Source organism: Colletotrichum fioriniae (genome assembly GCF_027942845.1).
Source record: "Colletotrichum fioriniae strain IMI 355084 chromosome Unknown scaffold_12, whole genome shotgun sequence".
Lineage (NCBI taxonomy): Eukaryota > Fungi > Ascomycota > Sordariomycetes > Glomerellales > Glomerellaceae > Colletotrichum > Colletotrichum fioriniae.
In genome coordinates, this window is record NW_027076848.1 from 1,230,873 (window position 1) to 1,257,343 (window position 26,471).

General features: G+C 50.9%; 5 protein-coding genes across 5 annotated transcripts; 3 read left to right on the forward strand and 2 right to left on the reverse strand.

Annotated features, from left to right (window-relative positions):
• Positions 1-11,317: 11,317 nt before the first annotated feature.
• N0V96_009557 (uncharacterized protein) lies at positions 11,318-12,903 on the forward strand (the record flags this gene model as incomplete). Its single annotated transcript, XM_065758681.1, has 2 exons — positions 11,318-11,322; positions 11,364-12,903. 2 exons carry the CDS (start codon positions 11,318-11,320, stop codon positions 12,901-12,903), a joined length of 1,545 nt encoding a protein of 514 aa, XP_065612746.1.
• Positions 12,904-14,199: 1,296 nt separating this feature from the next.
• Positions 14,200-15,579, forward strand: N0V96_009558 (uncharacterized protein; the record flags this gene model as incomplete). The annotated part of the gene is made up of 1 exon (XM_053190231.2): positions 14,200-15,579. The coding sequence occupies one exon, from the start codon at positions 14,200-14,202 to the stop codon at positions 15,577-15,579; it is 1,380 nt and encodes a 459-aa protein (XP_053052161.2).
• Positions 15,580-16,617: 1,038 nt separating this feature from the next.
• On the reverse strand, positions 16,618-18,029 carry N0V96_009559 (uncharacterized protein; the record flags this gene model as incomplete). Its single annotated transcript, XM_065758682.1, has 5 exons — positions 16,618-17,170; positions 17,228-17,545; positions 17,609-17,702; positions 17,754-17,816; positions 17,876-18,029. 5 exons carry the CDS (start codon positions 18,027-18,029, stop codon positions 16,618-16,620), a joined length of 1,182 nt encoding a protein of 393 aa, XP_065612747.1.
• Positions 18,030-22,384: 4,355 nt separating this feature from the next.
• Positions 22,385-24,156, forward strand: ZEB1 (Zinc finger E-box-binding homeobox 1; the record flags this gene model as incomplete). The annotated part of the gene is made up of 2 exons (XM_053190233.2): positions 22,385-22,662; positions 22,722-24,156. 2 exons carry the CDS (start codon positions 22,385-22,387, stop codon positions 24,154-24,156), a joined length of 1,713 nt encoding a protein of 570 aa, XP_053052163.2.
• A 411-nt stretch (positions 24,157-24,567) lies between these two features.
• N0V96_009561 (uncharacterized protein) lies at positions 24,568-26,056 on the reverse strand (the record flags this gene model as incomplete). Its single annotated transcript, XM_053190234.2, has 3 exons — positions 24,568-24,627; positions 24,696-25,404; positions 25,458-26,056. The coding sequence occupies 3 exons, from the start codon at positions 26,054-26,056 to the stop codon at positions 24,568-24,570; spliced, it is 1,368 nt and encodes a 455-aa protein (XP_053052164.2).
• Between the last annotated feature and the right edge of the window lie 415 nt (positions 26,057-26,471).

The following is a 26,471-nucleotide window of genomic DNA, read 5'->3' on the forward strand; positions in this document are numbered from 1 at the left end:
GTTCTCGCTGTCTTACTCACATTCTGGCCAATACGTGCCCATATTCAGAATCAGAATCTCAAAAAGTGGCAGAGATCAGCGAGTTCCTGGTCTTAAGCGAGGCTTGGCGCGTCGAGTAAGTTTACGTGTCTCAGATCATGTTCCACCGTCCAGCGCGGCTGTGTCGAAGTGCGGCGATTGTCCAGGGGCGGCCAAACACCCTAGCATTTTAAATAGGGGTTCCGTGCCCATTTACATCCTTCTGCTCCGTTCAAGCTCCTTCGCTTTTTACAGAACTTCAGACGATACCCCGTACTTGATCTACCTTATGCTCATTTTTTTTCCTTTATGTTCAATAAACCGAGGAGGATTCCACTCCGCACCTGAGATTATATCCCACTGCCAGAGTGCGAGGTTCAGTTTTCATATGGCGAACCAGGAGAACCCCGGAGCGAAATTTGGGGCAATCAAGCCTGAGAGGAATAAGGGCACCCGCCTTCACCGAGTCGTGATTAAAGTTGCATTTGGAGAAAAAGGTTCATCACTGGTATGAGCTAATGGTAGAGCTTGGCCAATCGACAAGGAATTGGCTCAAAACGGCTGGCGCTATGGAAGGGAAAGGACGTAGCGTCTCTGAAGCTTTTCAAACTTCTCTCGTTAAACACGCTAGTGTTGCTTTTGAATTTTGGTTCATCTCTAATTTCTGATTCATCCTCCCTGCTGCTATGCATACGGTGAATCCTGTGTCTTTGGCCAACCGCCCTTAGACGCTTTAATGGGCTGGATCCTGGCCAACAGCGGGAGGCGCAGAATTGTCAAGGCGCATGCCTGTCGTCCAAGTATCCAAGGGGGAAAAGGTTTTTACCAAATGCAAGCCATACAGATTTACATGTGAACCAACGCAGCCTTTGATTGTTTGTGGAAATTGCCCATGTCATCAAGATACAAGAACGGAAATTTGTGGACGGAAGACAGTCCCGTACTCACGGGCGAGAATGCATTCGTTTGGTCAAGAGGCGAATTCGTCACAAAGGATCAAGTACCGGTACTACCTCGGTCGCAGCCGACATGCTTAGCGGCATCCCTTCCATGTCTCAAGTGGTAGGCGCAGCAAATGTTTGGAGGACTCGTAATACTTAAGCCCAAACTCCCCCAACTCCTCCGATTCGCACTTTGATAAGAAAAGCTGCTGGCCACCTCGGCTTGATTCGTGCGATATTGGCGATGTAGTTATCCGCACAGGAGTTGCACAGTTCAGCTCTGGGCGTCCAGACGGATGTCTTGATGGCGGTCTTTGGTAAGGCATGAAAGGCCAAATCCTCATCGCTGACAACTCGACGACGCAAGACTGTTGCGGAATGAACAATTGTGCATGCGGGCACGCGGATTTAAGGTCGTATGAGGTAGGTCCTCTGAACTATTCTTAAAAAAGAAATCAAAACCAATGTCGAAAGTGGGGTTTGTCGATTATGTCAGCTCGATGTAGAGGTACTTTATCTTCGGTCAAGATCGTTGACTCTGTCTAACTTTCTACCTTTGGCAGACCTTCACACTCGTTTTGCCTCAAGGCACCCACAGTCTCTACTGACCACGCTCGCTTTCTCGATTGGTTGCACAGCCTCCCTGGATCAAAAAGCCAGGGCGTCCACTTGGAGCTGCGATTGCAACCTTAACAACCAGACACCACTCTCGGCCAATCTCGTGGCCCTCTAGCAACCGCCTAACCGGTCAATGTGACTGCTTTGCCGGCTGCCTTGATTAATTGATGCATACGGTCCTGTCCAATTGATTACCAAAAGAAGAAGGAGCCTCAGAACCATCGCCAGGGAGTTATTGATCATCCGGCAGACGGAGGAAGGACATCGCCTGTATTGCAGGACTCAGTCAATGGTACACTTACAAATACTCTCCTCTTGTGATACGGACTATAAATATATTGTTCCTCGCCCATCAGTCACTGATACTACACTTCTTCTCCAGCCTCCGAGAAAGAAATATGCGTTTATGTGGACTTGCGTAAGTATATAGACCGTTCTACTTCCCGTCCAGCTTCCCAGCCTTGTTCCTTTCTTGATTGCATTTTACCTGGAAAAATACTAATCACAATCTCAGTGTTGCTGTGGACAAGGTGGTATGACTGTAGTCATTGATCCTTGCCCCAATTGCCGCTATCCACGCTGTTCGCGGTGCAGGGTGGAAAGGGTTCAGATACGCCAGCAGCAACATAGGCTGCAGTCATCTGATAGCCCGGTTGTATGAGAACGCCCCTACTGTAAAGCTTCCTTTCTTTTGCGTTCAGATCGCATTCAGGGCCATTGTTGCAGCAATGAGCCAGGAGTTGACTGGATCATGAAGACCTCGGTTGCCAGGGTAGTGCACACTAGGTCTCCCAGGCTTCTCTCCACGCACTCATTATAACCAACACTCTTGTAATTCATCCTCCACTCCTTTTGACCTAAACTTTTTGTACCTTTCATCACATTCATTATCTCAAGATTTCGATTCATACTTATTGTAGTCTAAAATTATCACACTGTAAACCCCGCTCGTTGCAGACAATTCTCACTTTATCACTTTCTGTCATCCTCTAGATTCGGCCACTGCTTGCCGAGGAGTTACATGGGGAAACAAGAGACCAGATTGCTTGTTTGTAGTGGTTAGTGCACCGTAACTCATTGGAGCTTCAGCAACATATGAGGTTTTGCCACAAACACGGCGTTTCTGGAGTCCTGTTTCACGGCCTATAACTGGATTTTCTTATCTTGGGAGCGGAGTTTCGAGTTGAATCTCAAGAGTAACATTCATTTTAACATAAACCTAGTCTTAGGACATACCCCTACTTCTCCAAGCTAGATGAGCAGCAGCATAGATGCGGAGGTAGTTCTCCAGTCGGTGGATGGCCCAGATAAGCCTGCAGGACTCCCGAAGCCCAAAGACGTGCAGATCTCAAGAGTGAACAAGCGCTCTGGAGCATTTGCTTGGCCGTCGAGGTTCTTCTTGCGCGAAAACATCTCAGTCAGCTGGGAAAACTCGCCCTTTATCGCCGAGGATCTCAAGTCGACAGCTGCAGAGCTAGAAGGCGACGATGTCGGTTTCATGCTTAGAACCGAAGAAAATTGGGCGCCGGACCGATATCGGGTCGACTGTATTCTTGACATTGTCCAGGAAGCGAGCCTTAGAAAGCTTCGGGAGGGAGATGAAGGTGCACACGGAGAGAAGATCGCACTGCTAATCGACGGCAACAACTCCGGGGCTCAACCAACTTTCCGGGAATTTCTCGGTGGCTTAACCGCGCAGGAGTTGTATGAAGAACTCAGGAAGCAGGTTTGTAGTCTTCTTCGCACGAGAATTCGTAAAATCATGGAATGCTCATCAGAAACTTTACTAGCGCTATGGAGATGACGACGAGGTCCCCATTATTAATGCTGACCGGAGATTGATGTGAGTGTTTAGTTAAACATGAACGCTCGCTTCATAGCTGTTGAGAGAACGATTGAATCTGACTTATTACTAGCTACATCTCTAACTTGGATGCATGGGGCATTCTCGCACTTGTTGGGACTGCACCTGAATCTCTATCTCGTCTTTTGGGCGACTTCATGATCAACTATATATGTGCAAGCCCGTCAATCGGAGTTTCGTTTTCTGTGGGTCTGATTTCCTCAACATTTTGTTGTGTTGGCGCTGATAACCCAACAAGACTGAGGGACCAGAGACCTTCACGATGCAGTTTTCGTTACCATTCCGTGTGTGGAGATCTAACAATGGGTTGATGAGTGACAATCGTCAAAAGAAGCCTTCAGGAGAGCCACTCCGAGCGTCGAGAAACGCCACATTCTTGAGATGCCTAGCGCAGTGTCAAGGGCCTCTGAACCATACGGATGGCATCTACGCTACTACCATGAGTTGTATGGTCACTGGCTATGACCAATGGCGTTGGACCGGGTTGGTTCTCTTGGAGACCTGGTTTGATGAGATCCTTGATGACCCGTCGCCAGATATGATAACCCGATACGAAAATGATTTCCAGGATGGAATGATCTCAGATCCTCTGTGCAGAGGAAAAGATGATGCGACTAGGACCGAGTGGTCTCCTCGGCCTTATTTCATCCGTGTTCTCGAAATACGTATTGTACAAATTTATCGAGAGTGGACTTTCCTATTCGCGAGACTTGACGAAAGATTGAAGGCGATAGTAAGTAGTTGTCCCCAATGTTCCTCCGTTGTCATCAGGCCATAACGACGCTAACAAGTGCCATCTTTCAAGACCAAGCGGCACAAAGATTTAGTAACACGTGCACGGGTGCCAGCAAAAGAACCACGAGAAGTCCAGTCGACACAGGGTCAGATCCTGCGAGAGTTCGATGAGTTTGAAAGGGGCTTTAGCGAACTCAAAGACATTCTGGAGGAGCTCGCGCAGGATTTGAAAGAGACTGTCAGAAGCGGCGAATCCTTCATGAATACTGACGTCCGTTATTTTATTAATTATGATGAATCGGAGGACGCGTCTCTTTGTATTCCACACTTGACGCAAATTCGGAACACGTTCAATATTCTCGAGCAACTAGGAATGAGACTGAGAGACATGCAGCAAAAGTGTAGAGACTTGATGGATGAGGCCGTATCGGCGCGAAAGATTGTAAGTATCCCACATGCCTACAGCCCAGCGTTGAGTTGATTATCACTCCACCGTTATCAGACTCAAAATGCCTACTACACCAGGTTAGCTGACAAGAGCGAATAGTATCGTGTTCAACTTCCGCCCGTAGTACCATCTAGCCACGTGCACCTCTTTGAACCTCGTGTGCTTGCATGGATCACGATTGTAAGCTTGGATTCATCTCATTGCCGATCATCTCAAGAACTGACACCGAAAACAGCTTACTCAACCGCTAATCATTACGGCTGCCATCTTTGGATGCGATGACATTGTCACATTCAAACGGAACTGGCAAAACTTCGTCATCGTAATGATTGTGATAACTGCCATTTTGGTAATCATAGTACTCATTGTTTTACGATTAGCCAGTGGTCAATGGTTGTTTCAATCGACGAAGCCTTGTTCAGATCATACGGGAGATGGCCGCCGTGCAGGTGGTGGAGCACGCGACAACACAGAGAGGGATTGGGGGCAACAGCCAGCACCACGAAGAACATTCTTTACCGGCTTGGTTGATAGGGTTCAATTTCAGGACATTAGAAGGACGACGGTAAGAACATCCAGCGCCAGAGGCCAAATAATGGAGCTTGAGGAGGCAAACCCGACTTGATACGCCTTCTGCCTTGAGGGCCAGCGAAGGTGACAGATATTTGCGGAAACACGAAGTCAATACTAAAGTAGCAAATAAGAGCAACGAATTGGATGAAAAAAGAGGGTACCGGTACATAAATGTGTGTTCCCTTGTTGATGATTGCTACTTTCCTCTTAGTCTTGGTTTGATTGAGACTTTCGAGGATGTTTCTCGACAGATGAGAGGTAAATGTGATAACTTTCTGGCCGGAGTCACGATCATCGATACAAACTTAGAGTCTTCTTATCCGTATCTTTCTGAGAACTGCCGAATAGTTAGGCTAATTTGAGGTGCTCCTCACCCCCCCTTCAAAGCAGGCGACCAACATCAACCTCCTCTCCGGCACCCTTGGGCATCAGAGTGGCTTTCACCCTTTCACGATCGCAGCCTCGTTATCTACCTCACATAGTATGCATTGATACCTGAACTCGGCTTACCATACCAACCGCCAATCGAAGGCGAGAGTGAATTGCATTTTCAAATGAAACCTTGTACCCTCCTTCTTGAAGAGTACCTGAGGTACTTATAGTAAGGTAACTTGTAGACTAACCCTTCTCGAGATATCTTTCCTCTCATTGTTTCTTCGTCTAGATCTCTTGTTCCTTTACCGTCTCAGCCGGTGAAGTATTCGGCTTCGTTGCGGGTCATAGCTACCGTGCTTTCCACAATTGCAGGATTCCTATCAGAGTCATAATCAGCGGCACTTTCAATGCAGTGATTCTGTAGACCGCCGATGGACCATTTCCAAAATGCTAGTCTACTCATGCAACCATCAGGGACGCTGCTTGCCTCCTTTTAAAGCAGGCTGTAGGCTATCAATATTACGAAACTTCCCTCCAGATGCGATTGGCCCCTGCCTTTGACGCTTTACAGCCACAGCCTCCTTTTTCGCCTCATGCATTGATACCTAAGTCTGCCTTGGCCGAAGGTAAAGTATCTAACTCAGACAAATCGGCGACGAGAACAACATCGGCGGCCTTGGGATGTGATTATTTGCCCGACTTCGCTCAGATTATGGTAGATAAGTCCCCTATCTCGCCTCGTTCTTTCCCGTTCATTCCCATACCCGACTAACTCTCCCGTTCCACGAAAGAAATTTGCATTGATTTAGACATCCGTACGTCTCTATGAGTTAGTAAGCCGAGCTATCAGGTTATATCTCCCGCAACCGCCGAGTTCGACCCGACATAACCCTACTACGGCTCATCTGATATCGAGGTATGGTCCCTATGTCAGCTACCACACCCCCACTATAGCAGATGCCGTGTGGATAGACTGCGGACACGACTTCAAGATCATGACCAGTCCAACCAATCTTCTAAAGATCATCATCCTACCTAGGTAGTAGACTTGGAGTTTGGAGAAAGTTAGGCGAGGCGCGAGAAACAAAACCAGCATTCTCGTACCACGAGGAAAAGCGTTCGGGCCACTGACGGATCATTGTGTACGAGCGAATTTTGTGAAAGCTTTGACTTATCAGAGCTCTACACAACATGGTCTCAATGCGTCAAAGAAATTCTGCAGCTGCTGATCCTCTGGGCACTAGGATCGCTTCAAATCGTGCTGTAAGCTCTTTTACTTTCCATAACCACTGTTGTCCTGTATCCTCAGAAGTCGCGCCGGTGGTCGCGTATTTGTTGGCATTTTATGCTTCCACGTTTGAAAAATTGATATATATAAAATAATAACTTATACCTAACACCTATCCCAAGGCTCAATCTCCCCAGAGTCCCCAGACGACGGTCAATGAAATGCTCCTCGAATCCTCTGACAGGGCCGCATCAGACAACACCCTCGCGACCCCGATATGTAACCAGACCCCAAAACCTCTTTGCAATGATTATCGTTGGCCTCAGCGATTCTCTCAGAAACGAAAGAAAGCCGCAATTTCTGAAGATAAACCATGGGTAAGCTGTCATGAGGGGTTCAGCTCGCCGAAAGATGCCATCAGTCTGTTCTTCGCGTCTGATGACGACGAGGTAAGATACCATAGTCGCGTGCGTGCCATCCTCGATATCTGCCATGACTTGGATCTTCACGACCTTCACAGTATTGAATCACTCGACGGAGAAAAGCGAGTGGCTTGGCTCATAGACAGTCAACTCGTTGATGGCGTGGTGAAAACCCGAGACTGCTCGGGATCATTGACTGCCCGTCAACTCGCTGAGGCTTTTTCGAAGCCAGTAAGTTCCCAACGAGCGCGTAATGACATTGGGTTCCATTCGTAATAATCCCTGACATGATTGCTAGCGCTACAAAGAAGTCCTTACTTCCAATACTCGGGAACAAGAGGATGCAAGAGAGATGACCAAGTGGGAAGATACCCAAGCCTTTAATGCTGAATGTCGCTTACTGTATAATATACCCTTCTAGAATGATCTAACTACAAAAAAAGAGACGGCTTAGAAGGAAAGTTTGCATTGGGCGAGATGTTAACAGCCGATTTAGTTACCTCACGAACATGGATTGTTGGAGTGTCCTTGCGCTCATGAAAACGGCCTCTTTATCTCAGGTTAAGCTCCTTGGAGACTTTTTCTACAAGCATCTCAACTCCGTAACATCAGTAGGGGTTTCATTTGAGGTGAGTTTGGTGAGGACTCTGATAGATGACTTTGCTCGTATTAATAAATTATGATCTATTCTCAGCTCTGGGGATATCCAATTTTCTCCCTCGAATTTCACCTGCCGTTTCGAGTCTGGCGAAAATCAAAAATTCTTCTCAAGGATGAGAGAATCACGATCGCGGATCATGAAGCTCTTAGATCATCAAGGAATGTCACAGACTTGATGTCTCAAGAAGACGGAGACGGAGCGAAGCAAGTTCACGGTATCTATTCAGGCCACATTGCTTGTCTAGTTAGTGGTTATGATCACTGGCAGTGGACAGCACACTTCTTCATCGACACCTGGTTCGACGAAGATGAAAGCGTCCATGACCAGGTAACAATTTCTGATGATGACCTAGAAGATGGAAGGGGATGCAACTTTGAGCCGGATCCTTGCAGTTCTGGACAAGACGATGCCAGGATGCCGTACTGGTATCCACGTGTTTGGTTTCTTCGCATATTCGGCATTCGACTTGCTCAAATCAGAGATGAATGGGAAGATATATGCCTTCACATGGGACAGATCATAGAAAGAGAAGTATACTCTCCTTAGTAGGGCTCGAGGTCGCGGCAAATTGATAACGTGTTCTCCAGGATCGAAAGCATAAGACACTTCTCCGTGAAGTACGGCTATCGCCTGGACTTGCCAATACCGAGCAGCATAAGTTTAAAGTCCACGCCTTGAGGAGTTTGATGATGGAGTCTGGAGATATTTTACAGGATCTTCTAAGCGTCGTCCATGAAACGGTGAAGGTCGGCGCTTCCTTCCTGTCAACCGAAGTGAACTTCTTTCTCAACTCTGACGGGCAACCTGGAGATGCGTCAGAGTGCTATCCGTATCTCAACGATATCAGGCGAAGATTCAATGAGCTGGGTCAGCTCAGCTTTCGACTAGAAAGCTACCAGGAGAAATGCAGCTCCGTGATACAATTGTGTGAAGCGTCCAAGAATGTGCGGCTCCCGGGTACTTGTCAATTACACATTGTCGTCGCTGACAGGTCTTAGAGTCCTTCAATTTTTCCATCAACCTTAGACGAGCGATTTGCTGCCAGATCTGTAAGTGAAGTCTCGTTCGAAGACGAATCGCCAAGACTCGCCGCTGACAACACGAAGCGTGGCATGCTGCAAGTACAAGTTGAGATAGAGGAACTGCAAAACGTCAGCTTCCTCACCTATAGAAGAAAGACGACTAACCACTGACAAAATCAGCGGGAAATGACACAAGTGAGGCTGAGAAATGATCAACTAGTTTTCCCCGAGCCTAGAGATGTTGAAGAAGTTCGTGTCCTCGCATTTGGCACACTGGTCAGTCTCAAAGTCCTTCCCATTTACTTGAACGAACAGGCGCGAATGAATATTGACACAATTTGGCGGTCGCAGCTTACGCAGGCTTTCTCACAAACCACCGCACTTTTTAGCGCGGAAGGCGTCATCTCATTCACAAGGAACTGGCAATCATTCCTGATGTCACTTCTGGTTGCTTACGGTATCAATGTTTCAATAGGAACCGCCTTTGTTTTCTGGATCCGAAGAGCGCGTCGAAGAGCTCAAGATGCATGTGCCTCGGAGCTGTCACGCAGCGTACTCCCAGGGTTTAATGCCCCCCTGAGACGCAATTCGACAAGTTCCCATGTTAAGTCACATGTTCTGCATTGGATTCCCAGTATCCCTTTTTTAAGAAAGGCCGAAAGCAGCATTTCTGGCTCACCAGACATTTTACGGAACCTCGGTCAAACCATCGAATATATTCCTATATGCCTTCCAGTCGATGGCAAAAGACTTCCGAAGTTGAACGAAATCAGTTCACAAGGTTGTCATGATGATAAATCCTTCTTCAGCTCACTTAGAGAGCTATTGCTGAGAGAATGATGGTTCACCTGGTCTGGTTTCCTCTCGCGGAGTGGGTTGAGGGAGCCGATTGGAATGCACTATGTGGAGGTGTGTTGTTTCGATGATCTGAGCTATTTGCGTATTTAACTTCGTATCGTACTGAAACTCGCAGTTCGAACTCTATAACGACGGTTACGTTTCGATACGGTCTCGACAAAAAGTCCCTCCAATTTCAGAAGCGGCGAGGTACCGGCCGACGGAGAGCCCTTCGTTCGAGCCTGTACCGTCAAAACGTCTTATGGACCTATTCAAAAGCACCACCGACATTAATGGGAGCGATCGTAGTAATCTCGACCGAATCATTCATCGTATTGATGGGCAGCTCCCTCTGCAACGAAAGGTGGGTATAGGCTATGGCCTGGAAATTGAAGAAGGCCCGAACTATAACCTTTTGTGGCTCATCAGGTGGACATCTGTAGTCTTTTGCGTGGTATTCGGCGTCATATGGGCGGCCAGAACTGGTGATATCGAGAGTGGCTTTGCGATCGCAACCTGTCTGATAGCATTTTCGATTGCCAGTGTGGCGTTCTTAAACTTTGCGGCGTCCAGAGGCTATTCGGATAACGAAGAGACGGCGCAAAACGTATAAAAGGACTGGCCAATTTATCTCATGAACTGCACATGTAGCATCAATACATTTGCACAGATTTTGGTAGGGGGCGATGAAGAATAATTTGTGAATTCGAAGGTACTTCAGTCATATCCCTCTATGAGAATCCCGAAATAGACAAAATTAGAGAAAGCCTGGACATGAATATAATAACTCTACCTGGCAGTTGGTGGGATGGAGCCCGACAGCCATTCCGTCGCGTATCGTGTCGCCGAACAAAGTGTGTAAGTCAGCCAGACAACAAATCAATGCATTCATGTTAGCGAGACACATGTCATCCTGGCAGTGCCGGTCCAAAGTCGTCGCATACCATGCACGGTAGCCTCATTCAACGACTGGGTGATAGCATCTGCGTCTGCAAGTCTGGAAACCAACCAATCCAGCGACGCCGCGTTGGCTGGCTTCGGTGCCCGACCACACCAACGGCCCATTTCGTCACTCGGCTGCTATCGCTGAAGAAAGAGACAATTCTCCCATCGTTTGTGATAGCGCTTGCCCGTCTTCTTTCTTCCACACACACCAAAGCAGGTGGTCACAAGATACTTGTCAGATCCCAGTAACACCATGGCGACTTTGTCCATCAACGGCCTTCAATCTTCCCTTGGGAGGCTGAGCCTCGAAAAGCCTCTTCCATCCTTTCCAGTTGCCGATGTATTAGTGCGTCCGTTAGATATCTGGCGTTCTTACTTAGCCACGATCGTGGCGGAGGTGGCAGGTTGCGAACCAGCAGTTGCGTATGAGGCGATTCAGTCTACGGCTGCCATCTCCATGGGCGATCTAGCCATCATTCTGCCTCGTCTGAAGATCAAAGCGAACGCCGAAGCCGCAGCTGCACTTCTTGATAAGGTTATTACTCAAGTGAATGTTGAATGTACCTTCCTAGGCTGACAGAAGAAAAACGCAGTTTCCAAAGTCACCGCTATACACCTTTCCATTCGTCGATGGGGTTCACATCCGCATCTTTTCCTCCCCATTCTTTCTCCCCAGACTCCTCGTTCCCTTCATAGCCGACCGCAAAGAATTGTATGGAAGCGATGACACTTTTGGTTTGAAGGATGCTTCTTCACCCGAGTCTGGACGCAAAAAGGTCATCGTCGAGTTCTCGTCGCCCAACATCGCACAAGAATTCGAGGGCAGGCACCTTCGTAGCACAATCAATGGTGCTGCCATTGCCAACATACATGAGCGGATGGGATGGGAAGTTGGCCGACTGAACTTCCTAGGCGACTGGGGCAAAAACATTGCCCTTCTCGCCGTTGGCTGGAATAAGTTTGGTTCAGAGGAGGCTTTTGCAAAGGATCCCATTCGTCACCTCCTCGATGTACATAATCAGATCAACGAGCTGTTCAAGCCTGAACAAGAGGCCAGCGCAAAGGCCAAAGATGAAGGAAAGAACACTGCCGAGATCGAGTCACAAGGCATTTACGCCGAACGCGATGCCTTCTCCAAGAAGTGGGAAGAAGGAGATGCCGATGCACTAGCCTTGACCACAAGGTTCCGCGACGTCTATGTCGAAGACTACACCAAAGCGTATGCTCGTCTCGGCATCAAGTTCGATGAATATGCTGGAGAGTCCCAGGTCACGCCTGATTCGATTGCGGAAGTTGAGACAGTCCTCAAAGAGAAGGGGATATCTGAGGAGAGCGATGGTTCCTGGCTCATCGACTTCAAGAAACACGGCGCAAAAGGTCTCGGCACTGGTATGATCCGGAACCGTACTGGCACAACCATGTACTTCTCCCGCGACCTAGCCGCGGTCCTCGACCGTGAGAAAAAGTTTGCGTTCGACAAGATGATTTACGTCGTCGCTTCGGAGCAGGACTCCCATTTCCGCTGCGTGATCAAAGCACTCGAGTTAATGGGGAGAGAGGATCTCGCGAAGAAGATTCAACACGTGAACTTTGGCAAGGTCCAGGGCCTTTCGTCCCAACTAGGCAATGCGCACTTGTTGGGAGACATGCTGAACCAATGTGCCAACGCAGTCAGAGACGCCATGGCGATGGAGGAGAATGCCGGGGCCCCTCTTGCCGCCGCGGAGCCTTTCGGTATCACATCGCTTCTTGCCCAAGACATGCACACCAAGCGCAGCAACGGGTACGCGTTCGATAGCAAGAAGATGACGGAGTTTGAGAGCGAGACCGGCGCCCATCTTCAACTTCTTTACACTCGACTTTGTTTGACCATCAAGGAGCTTGGAGTAGACCCGACTGCGCTCGGAGAAGTCGACTACGCGCATTTAGAAGAGGAAGAGTACACGAATCTCCTGAGACTCATGGCACAGTATCCCGATGTCATCAACGCCGCGTACAAGACCCTCGAGCCCTCCACTGTGTTGACGTTTTTGTATCGGCTGGCCGAGCAGTTACTGGTATGTCTCGATGATGATGAGGGCGAGGGTGAAGACGAAGAGGAGGAGACTGCCGACGATCCGGCGCTTGACCTTGCACGAGCGGTGCTGTATGAGAATGCCAGACAGGTTTTTGAGAATGGGATGAAGGTCCTCGGTATCAGCCCTCTGTCTTCTTAATTTCATCGTTCTGGTTTTTGTCGTCGTTGTTGCTTGGGGAAAGGTAGGGTTTGGTCATTGTTACATACCACTGGACGTGGTAAGATTGTCAAGGAACATTGAAAGGCGCATGTTTTGTTGGATCGGCTTTGTTATGAGACCATGACTTGATGACAGACATGGGAGCACACCAAGGATCCCAGACCGGGTGGCAGCTGTTTGCTTTATTGCATAGCAAAAATCAAAAAATAGTCAATATAATGCTCTTGCCTTTGCATGAAGCCTAGCAACAGTGATATTTGGTGTGTATCACGCCTGTCCATAGCAACGTGATATCTTTTCTTGAGCTTGACCTGGGCGAGATGCTACCAACGATCAGCTGTACTAGGCGTCAGTCAGATTCATGATATAATGCCCTTCACTCAGAACGCTCTGCAGCTTGTGTGATTTAGTCTCGGTGTATCGACGCGGCTCAGTACGCGGCCATGCCCGCTATCCTGGTTCTCCAGGCCCTCTCACTTCCGGCGAAAGACGAATACGTCGGAAAGAGATAGAGAGAGGCAAGACGGGAAGGCGAGGATGTTAATACCTGCCTTAGAAGATGCGTAGAGAGATCCACTGATAAAGATGTTCTCTAGAGTTAAACCCCTTCCTAAGTTTTCTTCCTTACCACCGCATCTCAAGTCAGCCACTCCGACAAACCACGATTTAGGTAAGCCCTCACTTTTCTCATCATTTGGTCCCTTTCTCCTCTTGAAATACACCCACTGCAAACGAATAGAATTTTCCTACCTTCTAGCATTTGAAAATTCTTTATTGGCCCGAGCCCAGTCGCTCCTTCCTGCCTCGAGGTGAGGGCCATTGTTTTTATTCTCACCCTTCACCTCGATCGCGCCCCACCCTCTCGTCCTCCTTCGCCATCCCGCGCCCTCACTTTCGCCTTCACCTTCACCCTTCTTCTTCTTCTTCTTTCTTTCTTCTCTCTCCCTCACCCAGAACCCTCGAGACTTGGCTCGTCCCTTTTTCAAGCTTCTGATCTCACTCAATCGCTTGTATATCTCGCTGTGATACATCACTGACCGGCGAGGTATAGCGAAGCGGCATGAACATTGTTGTTCTCATCGCTACAGTATCACAACAAGGCGCGCTGTGAGAGCTTCCACATCAAGCTGAATATCGCGGTAGGTAATTTCATTATTTTTCTTCAGTTCTCGCAGGTGATTCTGACTTCTGTTGACGCAGATTCGTCCGCGAACAAAGAAATCCCCTACAAATCATCAGCCTCTAGTCGCTCATCCCTCCATCGACTCAACCATCATGTCTTCCCGCTCGCGCGACCGCGGTACGACCGTCATCTCGGCTGAAGAGCGTGCCAGACGCATCACGGAGGCCAAGAGCAAGATTCGCGAGAACGCGACCTTCACTCCCGCCCTTCTGGGCCGTATCGAGTCTCGCATCGACTCCAACGCCTTCCGTCGTTGCATCTCGGACAACACCATCTATCAGTCCCTCTGCAACTCGCTCAAGGACAAGAACGTCCCCGAGCGCGAACGCCGCCCCGATCTTGTCGACTTCCTCGCTCTTGAGGCCATCGTCGCCGTCAACTATGACGGTGAGTACAACAAGGTCCTGAAGGACCTCTTCATCCGCTGCAACACCGCCGCCTGGGTCGACAAGGCTGTTCTCGCGGCTAACCAGGAGTGGTACCGCGACAATCTCTCTGATGCCCGCAAGTTCATCAAGACTCTCATCAACAAGGTTGACTCCCAACTCTTGGAGATCATCCTCGAGGACATCGATACTGCCTTCTGGCGTCAGAGTCTCAACGACCACGCCCTCTACAAGAAGATTCTCGAGAAGCTCAAGAACAACCGCGACCTCAGCCAGCGCGACGTTCTCACCGCTGTCGCCCTCAACGGCGGCAAGTACCCGACCGAAGTCTTCCGTCATCTCATTGTCCACCAGAACTCCGCCATGTGCCACTGGGGCAACAACGTCCAGGCTCAGCATGCCCTCTATGAGGATGACGAGTTCCAGGATACTCGAGCTCAGAACACCGTTGTCAGCGACACTATGGCCAATCTTGAGTCCTTCGCTGATGCGATGCATGATAAGGATAAGAGTAAGGAGATCCGAAAGAAGGTCCGCGAGCTTAAGGACATCATGAAGGGAGACCTTGGTCTTCTCCGTCACACCCTGGGTGGTCGTGTCCAGAAGAATGCCGGCGGAGGTGGAAGAGTCGCCGTCGGAGGCATCGGTAATGATCTCACTCGCCTCAACAGCCTTACCGGTGGAGGCGGTACTACCGGTGTCCTTGCTGGTGGTGGAACTGGAAGTGCTGGAGGTGCTGGAGGCACTGGTGGTGTTGCTAGTGTTCATGGTACTGGCGGTACTGGTGGTGTCGGCGGCGGTGGTGGTTACTTGGGTACTGTTGGTGACTTTCAGACTCAGCTTCGCCCTACTCATCAGCGTCATGACTCTGCCACCTCTTCTGCTGGCGGTCTCTTTGTGGGCCAGGATGGAGCTAACCATGGAGGTCTCGAGACACCCCAGAGCCAGATGCAGGGCAACGGAGGCCTTGGTGTCAGCGGTGGTGGTATGGGTGGCTTGGGCAGTGCTCGCCTTCACGTTAAGAGAGAGGCCTTCAGCCCCGGCTCCAACTCCCGGGTTCCTGACCCCTTTGGCCCTTCTTACTAAGTAGGAGGCTTCTTTCGTGTATACTTAGTGCTCTTTTTGAGATTGGAGGGGACTAAGGACGGCGATGGTGGAGGAAGGCTGACTTCTGGATTGATGCCGTTTGCGTTCCTCTCGGATGATAAGAGCTGTGTATTGCCGAACCAAGGCAGAGATTAGTGGAACAAGAACTTGTCTTTTACTTCAACTTGTGCCATGATCAACTCATTGTGTTTGTCAGGTCAATCACCTTCTAAACATTCTGATCAGAAGTAAGGACGATGTGCTCTTTATTGCTTGATTTTATTTGTCGTCAGACCCTTGTGAGACCCTAGGTTTAATCCCCAGTACATTACTCTGACGTCATTGCTATGCCTCCAGGCGGTCTTTGATCCGAATCTTACAATGTCTTTGATTTTGACCACAATGAAAGGCTTTATTTGTGAGAGAAGGCTTTGGTTGAGAAACATGAGAGTCAAGTTGATGGTTGCGTTCCCACGCCATTTGCCTTTTGCTCAGCTCGGGCCGGTCCGCTGACTTTGTTGTGGTAAAACCTTCTCGATCAAGTGACGGGATGACCAGCCAACCTAGTCGGACTTAAACTCTATTCTTTTTAAACATATGACTACAGGAGTGCGGCAGCGAATGCTTGGTGAATGTTTGTGATCAACCGCAAATGCTACTGGGGCCTGGGAGGCCAAGCAACCGGACGATTCGGGCTACCTAGTCGACAGGGAAGCCCTCTACACAGGTATGTTGAGCAGCGAGGTTTTGACTTGCCGCAGAGGCCGATAGGTAGAGTTGACCAAATCGTTGTGGAGATGCCTCGGTGAGACCATTACCACAACATTGGCGTACGCGTCAAGCAATACAGGAACTGATGGAGATCTGGGTATCGCGAGAGTCGCCATGTTGAGGAAACAAGCTCATAAGCTGAGGAACACACGGCCAATGGTGTCTGCATCCCTGTAGAGGCGTTCGAATTATTTGTAACTATTTAGATAAGTACCCAGACATCAATATACCAAGTCGTTAATGATTTTCGCTCCATGCCGTGCCCCTTCAAACAGCCTCCCCTGGCTCCCTAGGATTGCTCGTAACCACAAACTCCGTCTTCTTAACGATGACCGGCGCATCAAGATGATAATCGGCACTGCCGTCATCCGACCCCTTCCCTATCCTTGAACTCTGGACCCCAATATCCCGATCGCTGTGGTCGATTCCGCTGCCGAGCGGCTGCATACCGCTCATCCCCGGTCGCCAGCTCTGCAGCGCGTACCTGCTTCCGACATTGCCGCTCTGCCCCGACTTTCCGTAGCCGCTCGCGGCACCGTACTTGTTGCTTCGGCTTCCTGATCTGCTCTTTTCGTTGAAGTATTTGACGAGGGGCGCGAGGGTCGGGATGCAGCACACGATGATGCCGAGGTTGTTCTCGATGGCGGACCACATGATGAGGGGCGAGGAGTCGAGGTAGTTTGCAAGGGCGTGGACGGTTTGAATTCGGATGATTTGGATGACGGTGATGAAGGCGCCGAGGCCGAAGAGACCGAGGAGGACGAACTTCTTGCGCTTTTGGATCTTGGAGGATGCGAGTACGGGGAAGGGGAGGAACATGCTGAGGAGACCGATTGTTAGCTGGCGTTTTAAAGCATGTTTGATTTAGGGAACATACACAATGACATCGAATGCGATCGTAAGAGACGCCATACTGGTGTAGAAGGGAACTCCAGGAATGCAGGACCCATTGGTGATCGTGGGGTCCCATTGCTTCGCGATCTGTTCCTTGTCAATATTCGTTCTGTCTTGGAACAAGAGATGAGAGAAACCTACAGGCGTGCACAGATTTATCTGCACCAGCAGGAAGGCAAGATGATACGCAACGCAGAGACCGATGGTGACGAAAGTTGCCCATCTGTAGGGACCCTTCGGGATGAAGCGAAGATATGAGAGAAGCAAGCTGATCTTGAAGCCGAGAATGCTGCTGATGTAGCTGAATTGGATGTTAGTTCTGACTGTCTCTTGATCAGTCCTTCTAGGAGAGTCGATTACTTACAAAGGAGCGCCGGCGTATTGCAGGAGACCAAAGTTGTACAAATTTTGCGCAGGCATGTCCTCCAGCTTTTCGAGACCCAGGCCCCATTTCGTTTCTGTAGGTGATTGTTAGAACAACGGGTTGAAAAGAAGATAGATTGACTTACGAATAGTGCTGACAATTGCGAATCCGGCAGCCGCGAACCACGTTGCGAAGATGACCCAGTCATCTATGGTCGACAAGTTAGCGCTCGGTCTGGAGGCCAGATTTCCCGGGTTGTAAACATACCTGATCCAGCGGCCTTGAGCATGATCACACGGACGTATAACCGCAACATCATGATGATCAACGACAACGCCGTAAACACCAACGCGATGGCCGTGATCTGGGGCCCCGTGGACGGTGTCCCCGGCGGGGTGTTGTAAGTCCACGACTCGCTCATCGTGGGCTGGTCTGTTGCGAATAGCCTCCTTCAAAACCCGGTCGGTGAACAAGGTGAAGTCAAGCCGGGACAGACGTAAGGCTGATGGCCTACGGACGGACGTTGTTCGACAGGCTGTGGTGACACGGGAAGGACGTTGCCGATCTAACCGACGAGCCTAGGTAGGAGACTAGGAGGAAAAGGCACGAGTGGACAGAGGTGGCGGAGCCGACTGGCTTTAGACCGCTTTATCTGGACAGGCGCTCGTCGTTCATAACATCATTAGACTAGGCCTTTCAGCTAGTAACGTTCGTGCCAAGAGGGGAGGGGGAAGAGTGGAGGGAGCATCAATATACAAATAATATGCGCTTCCTTTCAGGCTTCTCTCCCTTTTCACATTTGCCTTTTCCCACATAGACCCAACCTTATGGATTGGGTATCCTGTTCCGGTACCGAGCATCTGGGCCAGAAGGCATCCCCTGTCGGAGCAGGTAAAAGATATCACACTTGAAGTAACGGCCAAGCCGGGCTGCAAGCACGAACTTTGTGAGAGCTTCTAGGCCGGATGTGTGAGGTGTGTGGATTCTGGAGGGCTTGTCCTCCGGGCCTTGTCCCTCGGATCGTCTACAAGGTAACGTCCCCCTCTTGCCTCGTGCACTGCACGTTTGCGAGAAGCTTGGGGGAGCCACGAGGAAGTTGGGAACGCATACGGGGCCAAACTCCGTACGAGAACCATGGGAGCAGAGCCACAGAGTTTCTTTCCCCCCGCCGGAAAGTGTGCCGATGTTGCATTTCAGGAGTGCTTTCTGGAGACGAACGTACCCATGCCTGCATCTTGCAAAACGCATCGAGTTTGCAACCAGTCACCCCGAACTTCGCTGAGCCACCGGCCGGAGATGCGTCTGGGTTTCCTCGCCAGACCCAGGATTCTAGAAGAGACGTGGTCGTCGGCGGCCCCCGTTCCTTGCTGGTTGTCCCCCTTGTTGGACGCATATACGAAGTCATTGTAGTACACGCACGCTATGCACGCGTACGGGCATTGCACGCGGCACTAATTAGCGCAGATCCAGGGATGATGGTCTTTCATAAGAGAACCAGTTGTTGGTTCCCCTGGCAGTCTGCCATATTTCGTAAAGCCCGTACGTATTGTGGGAACTCCTGCCCGTGGGTTCTTCCATATTATTATGGAAGTTGAATCCCGAGCACGGAACCCATCCGAGGAAGAGAAATGAGCCGCAGTCTAAGCCAAACCCAAGGAGAGGTCCTTTATGTCACATGGCGTTACCGCGTATGATATATCACATTGGGGGCTAAAATGCCACAGTGGTAGAGTTGACAGCGGGAGATTTTGACAACTTGGCGAGCTAGCTTCAACTCGACTTTACGCAATTATCAAAATTCATGGACCACGGAGTGGGCCACGCAACCAGAATGTGGCCAGACTTGGTCCGTGTCGCGATGACAAGTCAGTGATGAATGTGACATGCGAGGATATCCCTGTCCGAGACACGCCGGTTCGGGCAATTTGCCATGTGCGGTAAAGCTCTGGACTCTGGTATCGACATGCTATCCTTACAAAAGCAGGTTGTCTCATCAAGCAAAGGTTTCTCCCTGAAGCAAACTTGTTTCCACGTATAGGGTCGTGTTTGCAATTAGCTGCTAGCCAGCGATGCGCTGGATGGCCCTGAAGTGTTGTATCGACCAAGAAACCTTCTGTTATCGAGCCAAGACCTCGTCAAAATGAAGTCGACTGAGACTTTGAGAGTTCAAGTTGCTGTGCCACATTCCGACCACGTGGGTCTGATATGCCGACTTGGCCTGCAGAGTGTGCCTGCACATCCATGCAAGTTGTAACCATGTCTTCAATTCCCCCCCACCGATGAGAAAGAAGTTCCAGAAGTTCTCAGCGCCATCCCGCTTTTCAGGTGAGCGTGTGTGCTCGAGCGAAAAGCGGCACAGCAAGCAATGATTGTTCGTGACTTGAATTTCTGAAGAATATGCTCCAAGTCTCTAACCCCAAACTCCCCGGAACCGTATCCGTACCCAGCCGGCCAGCCTTCTCGGGCATCTGCGGAGACGAGAAATTTTGGCTTTGGGATGTCCACGGGAACTGGAGAATGATCAGGAGAGGGAGGCGATCCGGGCACGAGGAGGGAACCACTGAGAAAAGACAAAGGGTCCTCTTCGTGACTCGGAGACGCTGACATCGAACAACTTTCCCGTGTTCCACGCCCTACGGAAAATTCCTTTCGGATCCGAAATTCCTTCTTGCCAAGGAACCAAATCAAGCAAGCAGCCACAGTCTTAGCTCACAGATAATACCACACACACCTTTCGGAGGGAGAAAAAAACGTTGATCGGGACGGGACGTGAATGTCTGTGCTGTCTGGCCGCCGGCGTCGTGGTGGCTGACTGTTTGGTTTGCTGCCCGCTCGTATGAGGCACTTTAATGCCGATTTTGCACAACGGCCGCCAATCCTTTTTCAATAGTGTTTCCTAGCACTGTTGATCTCAACTACTAGATGGACCTTATGTCATGAGAACGTCCCAATAACGTTGATCCTATGACCGCACATGATTCAACTCAGCTGCACTGGAGTTTGGATGAACATTGTGGTTCAACCACACCACTGTCTCATTCTTGAGTTCGTGAGACCTGAGGGGTGGGTGACCCCTTGGACGAAATTCTTGGGGCGCACCCAGTAATATTTGGAGACAATGTCGCAATCAGCCAAAGCTTCGCAACTCGCACCCTGTTCTCCGATCGAGCATGAACCACTTATCAAGATATTTATCAGACGTTACAGCGGCGGCCCAACTCCATGGACAGTTTGGCCCATCCCCTTGTTCTCCTATACGCAGTACGTTGCCTCGTACGATGCGGTTGCTACCGAATCTTGGAGGAACCGAGGAACTTCATCTCATCGGCATTTGGCGAGTTCAGGTTAGACCGCCGCGAGGCCCCTGCAGTTGGCCCCCCTTGAAAGTCTGAAGGATGCGTGGGTCTGCTTGATCGATCCTCTTTTCTTACCAAGGATCTGGTGGCGAGCCCCCAATCGGGCCGGGGTTCGATAGACTTTGCTGAAGAATCCCCGCAGCTTCAATTTCCGGCCCAGGTTGCGCCCGACTATTGAAGATTCCTCAAAGACGCCAAGGAGAAGTCAGGGATATTGTCTAGTCAGTAACCATCAGTTGGATCGAAGATTGGTTAGTAACCAGCAACCACTCGTTACGAGATTCCGAACCGAACCGCACCAACGGCAGGCCAGCCATGGATGTAAACATCAACAGCATCGTCATTCTTGCGTTGACAGTAGCACTATCTCAACAGCCGGTTTCTGCCCATCGTCTCAGAGCATAAGCGAACTGCACTCTGCAAGGAACGATGCGTGATTCTGCAGTAATTTGGAGTTGTTGGACGAGGGATTCGTCAGGGTTGCTGCCGGGAGCACTGCACCCTTTGATCTGCGAGCCACACTCGAGTCCCCGCTGAACAAGACTTTGGAAGAGCGAACAACCTGACCGCGTGGAGCCCGGCCGTGCAAGCCTGACCCGGCCTTGGCTAGGTATTGGAAGACGGCGGACCACGGAACTCTCGTGGCCCGGATCTTCATCGCCTTGCAAAGTCGTCGGAGCCGGGATCGTAAGAGAGTAGGCCGCCAGAAGCGACAACGAGAAAGTCGAATGGAGCTTCAAGCGGAGATAGGTATCAGGATGTCCGGTGTCGACTGTCGAGTCTCGCACTCCGGTCTTCAGTCTCCAGACTCGCTGACCGTCCTGGCCACTAGTGGCCGATAGACCGAGGCACCCGGCATCCCTGGTGTCCGGCCGATATCCAGGACGATATCGACCTCGTCTCCCGCTCCACAGCCCGTAACGCTTTACCGCCCCTGGCCAAGGATGGCAAGGGAACAAAAGGGAACCAGCCACAAACGGCACTGCATGAGAATCGACCCTAGGGGCTTCTTCCCGTTATTGTTCCCTTCTCGAACGATAGCAAGACGGATTCATCAGCAACAGGTAAGAAGTGCGGCAAACTTCCACTAGTTTGAGGGGGCGAAGTCCGCCTTCTATAGGACCCCAAATCTCGGTCGAAACCCCAGTCGGGAAGCGTCCTCCCTGTCGAGATGGACTCTCCAAACCCCCATGCCGTGGTGCCGGAGGTCGGGTAGGCCACTTCCTGCAGCATACTAAAAGTAATGCCCATGGCCACCGGTAAGAAAAACTTTCTTTTGATGAAATGGTCCAGCGGCATTTCCCTCTCTTTTCCTCTGCCCCCTCCCCCCGCCCTCTACCTCCAGCCGTCGATCTTTGTCTCACATTGCGCTGCCTCTGCCTTTGCCTTTTCAAACCAGGTCAAAGTAAAGTAGTCCAAGATGAAGAGCTTTGTCCTCCAAGCGGCCCTCGCCGGTGCGGCCCTCGCTGCTCCGAACCACCGAATCGGCACCGCCTTCACTGAGCGCGCCGCCGGTGACTGCAAGTGTTTCCCCGGCGATGCCTGCTGGCCTGCCACGGCGCAGTGGGATGCCCTCAACACCACTGTTGGCGGCAACTTGATTGCGACTGTCCCTCTTGGCGCGCCTTGCCACGATCCCGTATACGATGCGGCCACCTGCGCTACTCTGCAGAGTGAATGGCAGGACGCGGAGATCCAGTAAGTGTCGATCCTAACTTCATGATATTGACGACATCAAGTGACTAACAATGATGTAGCATGGGATCCTCTTCCTCTATCATGGCCCCCTTCTTCGCCAACCAGAGCTGCGATCCCTTCCAGCCGCAGTCTCGTGCCTGTACTCTGGGTAACTACGTCGTCTACGCCGTCGACGCCAAGACCCCTGAGCACATCGCGGCCACCATCTCCTTCGCCGCTAAGAATAATATTCGCTTCATCATTCGTAACACCGGCCATGACTACCTTGGTCGCTCCACCGGAGCCGGAGCCCTCTCCGTCTGGACTCATCATCTGACCAGCACCGAGGTTGTTGACTGGAACACCGCCACCTACACCGGCAAGGCCATGAAGGTCGGTGCCGGTACCCAGGGCTTCGACGTTATGGAGGCTGCCCACAACGCTGGCCTTGCTGTTGTTGGCGGCGAGTGCCCTACTGTTGGCATTGCTGGAGGTTACACACAGGGTGGTGGCCACAGCGCTCTGTCCACCTCTTTCGGTCTCAGCGCGGATAACGTCCTGGAGTGGCAGGTTGTTATAGCCAACGGTACTCTCTTGACTGCTTCCCAGACCGAGAATGCTGATCTCTACTGGGCTCTCTCCGGTGGTGGCCCCGGTAACTGGGGTGTTGTCACCTCCATGACCGTCAAGGCTCACGCTGATGCCAAGTTTGGTGGTGCCACCCTTGTCATGATGGCCGCCGACAATGACAACACTGCCTTCTTCAACGCCATCGATGCTTTCCACGAGGAGCTTGCCGGTATGGTCGATGGCGGCTCCATGGTCGTATACTACTTCGCCGCCGGTTTCTTCCAGATCGCCCCCCTCAACGCGTACAACAAGACCGCTGCTGAGGTCAAGACCTTGCTCGCCCCCTTCGTCGCCCGCCTTGACGCCCTCAAGATGAACTACACCACCACCTACACCGAGTACGAGAGCTACTACAACCACTACGACAAGTACTTCGGCCCTCTGCCCATCGGTAACATCCAGGTCGGCATTGCTCAGTACGGCGGCCGCCTCATTCCCCGCGACAACATCACCAACATCGGCTCCTTCTCCCGCAGCGTTGCCGAGAAGGGCGCCACCTTCATCGGCGTCGGAACCGACGTTGGCAAGTTCGGCACCAAGGAGACCAACTCCGTCACCCCCGCCTGGCGTAACGCCCTCGTCCACGCTACCCTGACCACCGTCTGGAACTTCACCGCACCCTGGGAGGAGATGATCGCCAACCAGGACCTCATGACCAACGTCATCATGAAGGAGATTGAAGCTCTTACCCCCACTGGTGGCGCGTACATGAACGAGGCCGACTTCCAGCAGCCCAACTTCCAGACCGAGTTCTTCGGAAGCAACTACAAGTCTCTTCTGTGCCTGAAGCAGAAGTGGGACCCTGAAGGATTCTTCTACGTTCGCAACGCTGTTGGCAGTGAGTCGTGGAGCGTTGCTGACAATGGAAGAATGTGCCGTGTTTGAGTTGCAGGAAATACCCATAGTAATTGAATACCACCTTCGTTTTTTGTCAATGTTTTGCCTCAATGTTAAAGTGAGCACATGCAATGATCGGCCAAATTTGACATGTAGGTTTACTTGACACAATTCGGAATGCCAGGCCTGAAGTTGCTTGCTTTGGGTAATCATTGTCACTTGACCATTGACACCTAACTTGCATTAGCTGACATAGGTGAGTCTAATGATATGAAATTTCAGAACGCTTGCTTGCTGTTAGGCGATTGGAAAACTTTTGGTTATATACTAGCACGATAAGATCGATCTATCTACAGAGAAGGATACATATGTTCGGGTCTGTCCTTTCGTTGCCTTGAGAACATTCAGTGGACCAGATGATTCATTTACTGAGCAGGCTGTTAAGAGCCTCTCTCAAGCTTAGAAGAGCTCAAAAGCGAACGCGGTGGAGTTGGTAGGTGGCTCGACCAGGATAGTAAGCTGTAGGACGAAACATTAGCATTACTATCACGCATGAAAGCTGCCAATCTGGGATGATGATAACTTACGCTGTCAGAAGCGGACGAAAGGGTGGTAACGCCCAAGTCAACTGGCTCCCCAATCTCAGCCTTGGTGCCAGCCCAGTCGAAACGAAGAGTGCGGACTTGGACTGACCCATCGCTGGGAAGACCGAGCTTGCTGAGCCCAGAGACCTTGATCTCATAATTCTTCTGAACGGTCCTGGTTCCCGCGAGGATCTTGATGCTGTTGTTCTCAACGGTGGCAAAGACATCAAAAGTCCGGTCAGCCGAGGCAGTGGTGGCCACGCGCTCGCCGGTCATCTGGGCGTAGTACTTGTACACTTGCCACTCTCCGTTGGGCTTGTACACTCCGCTGGCATCCTTGAACAGCAAGTCGGCCATGTAGTTATGCAGGTCAGAGCCGCCGCCCCAATTGGCGCGGAGACCGCGGAGGTTGTGGCGTTCAAGTTGGGCCAGGTACCAGGCGCCGTTGGCAGGGTTCTGCTCGGATGGCCAGGCGTACTCGTTCAAGTCAATTGGTCGGTCTGGGAGGTTGTAGGTGCTTTGAAGAGTTTTGAAGTCGGCAACAGTTCTATCGGGCTCACGCTGCCATTCGCCAATCTGATGCCAAGAGTAGATGTCGGGGATGGCGTCGTTCGCTGCCACCTTGGTCATCCATGCTTTCCAGTTCTCCAAATCAACAGCTGGGGCGTTGGCGGCTGATGGTCCGCTGATCAAAGTGCCCGGAAGTTCGGCCCTAATGTTATGTTAGTTGACATCGAAATGATAAATAACGAGTGGTTGTCTAACCTGATGATCTTGTGAGCCCGGACATAGTACTCCAGGTACTGATCCCACGATCGAGCCCAGAATATGTCAAGATCAGGCTCATTCCAGATATCAAAGACAAGTCCGTCGAGCATATTATTAGACTTGATGTCATCGACAAGACGGTGGAGGAACAGCTCAGTTTCTGTCCAGTTACCATTGTCACCGGGGAAAATCGAGCCTCCAGCCTGGCTGCCGTCTGCACCCCAGAGGTCATGGGGCAAGAGGATGAAGTCAGCTCCGTACTTGCGCGTGGTCCGGTAGTTGGAGAGGGCCGAGTCGAAGCGCTGCTGGTACCCGTCGAGTCCGCCGATCCAACCGGGAGCCAGGATCTGGGCACCCCCGGCACGGCTGGCGTGGAACTTGATGCCGGTCACGAAGTAGTCGGGGATGGAGGTGTCAATCTCTCTTCCGTTATCGGGGAACCCATAGATGAAGCCGGAACCGAGAAATCTGGCTGGACCACTGGGATTCGCGATGTCAACAGCTGCTGTGCCAGCCGGGGATTGTCTTACCGCCAGACCAGTGACATGGCCAGCTGTAAGAGCTGCAATGGCAGAGAAAGCCTTGAGAAAAGACATGTCGATGATGAAACGGTTGAATGGTGACGTGTCAGGGAGAATTAGCTATCGACTGCATGTCTTCATTCATATTTTTATTTACGAAACTTCCTACTATTATATTCACATAGCGATGCCTCGTCGTGATGAGAAGTCATTGCGAGTATGAGCCCCCCCACCGGAGTAAACGTCTCGACAGATATTTGCGCACGGCAGATCGACGCACCTTGAGCAACGTTTGACGCTATCCCTCATTTCCCCACATGCCAAGGTAAAGCTGCAAGAGCGCGTTCACAATTCGCGGGGAAGAGCGGATGGTAACATCCACTATGAACACGACCTTGATCCTCCTCCACCGGGCATTGCGACACTTCTGCGGGGTTCACAATAGCATCACGGAAGAAAAGAAAAGCCCAGCCCGGAAGACGCGTCGCGT